This window comes from Egretta garzetta, unplaced genomic scaffold, assembly GCF_000687185.1.
Source record: "Egretta garzetta isolate BGI_Z169 unplaced genomic scaffold, ASM68718v1 scaffold579, whole genome shotgun sequence".
Lineage (NCBI taxonomy): Eukaryota > Metazoa > Chordata > Aves > Pelecaniformes > Ardeidae > Egretta > Egretta garzetta.
The window spans coordinates 49701-50652 of NW_009260841.1; the positions used below are offsets into that span (position 1 = coordinate 49701).

Genomic DNA, 952 nt, shown 5'->3' on the forward strand with positions numbered 1-952 from the left:
GTTTTGGAGAAGTTCTCTCAGATGCTGTGGGTAATATGAAAATTTCGTAACGTTTGCCTATTGGAAACCAGCGTTTTCACCTACTCCTGAGCAATTTATTTAAGGGGAGCTGCCCTTGAGCTCCCCTTAAATAAATGTTTCCAGCTGCTGACAGAAAGCTAAAGCAGAAGCTGGTGTTTCTCGGTCTGGGCTGAGGCTCTGGGGCACGGTACCTGCATGGACCAACTCTCCGTGCTGGGATATCTGGTCCTGTGTGGAAGATCCTTCTGACTTGCGTCCTCTTTTGTTTTTTTTTCTTCACCAGGGTGCTCAATTACTGCCGTGTTTTCACCGAGCTGTGTGAGACGTTCCTAGATAAAATAGTTTGTACGCCGGGTCAAGGGCTTGGCGACCTGCGGACGCTGGAGCTGCTGCTGATATGTGCAGGTCACCCGCAGTACGAGGTGAGTGAGCTTTACCCGTGTTCCCCTCCTCACCCCATCGCCAAATCGCACTCGTCCGGAGTAAGAGTCTGTGGAAAAACCTTCCTCTGGGTCAGGAGGCTTCGGTTCCTCTGAGCGGTGTCCCCCAGGGCTCAGTCCTAGGGCCGGTCTTGTTTAATGTCTTTATCAATGACCTGGATGAGGGGATTTGGTGTGCCCTCAGTAAATTTGCAGATGGCACCGAGCTGGGAGGGAGTGTTGATCTGCTGGAGGGGAGGAGGGCTCTGCAGAGAGACCTGGCCAGGCTGGATCGATGGGCTGAGGCCAACTGTATGAGGTTCAACAAGGCCAAGTGCCGGGCCCTGCACTTGGGTCACAACAACCCCATGCAGCGCTACAGGCCTGGGGAAGAGTGGCTGGAAAGCTGCCTGGTGGAAAAGGACCCTGGGGGTACTGGTTGACAGCCGGCTGAATATGAGCCAGCAGGGCGCCCAGGTGGCCAAGAGGGCCAGCGGCATCCTGGCCTGTCT

General features: G+C 54.8%; 1 protein-coding gene across 1 annotated transcript in view; it reads left to right on the top strand.

Annotated features, from left to right (window-relative positions):
• TNPO3 (transportin 3) overlaps positions 1-952 on the top strand; it is a gene marked incomplete at its 3' end in the record, with an annotated part of 39114 nt that overhangs the window by 20496 nt on the left and 17666 nt on the right. Inside the window, exon 8 of the mRNA XM_035902530.1 lies at positions 305-443. Coding sequence (XP_035758423.1) covers positions 305-443 — 139 coding nt within the window. The remainder of the gene's footprint in view (positions 1-304; positions 444-952) is intronic.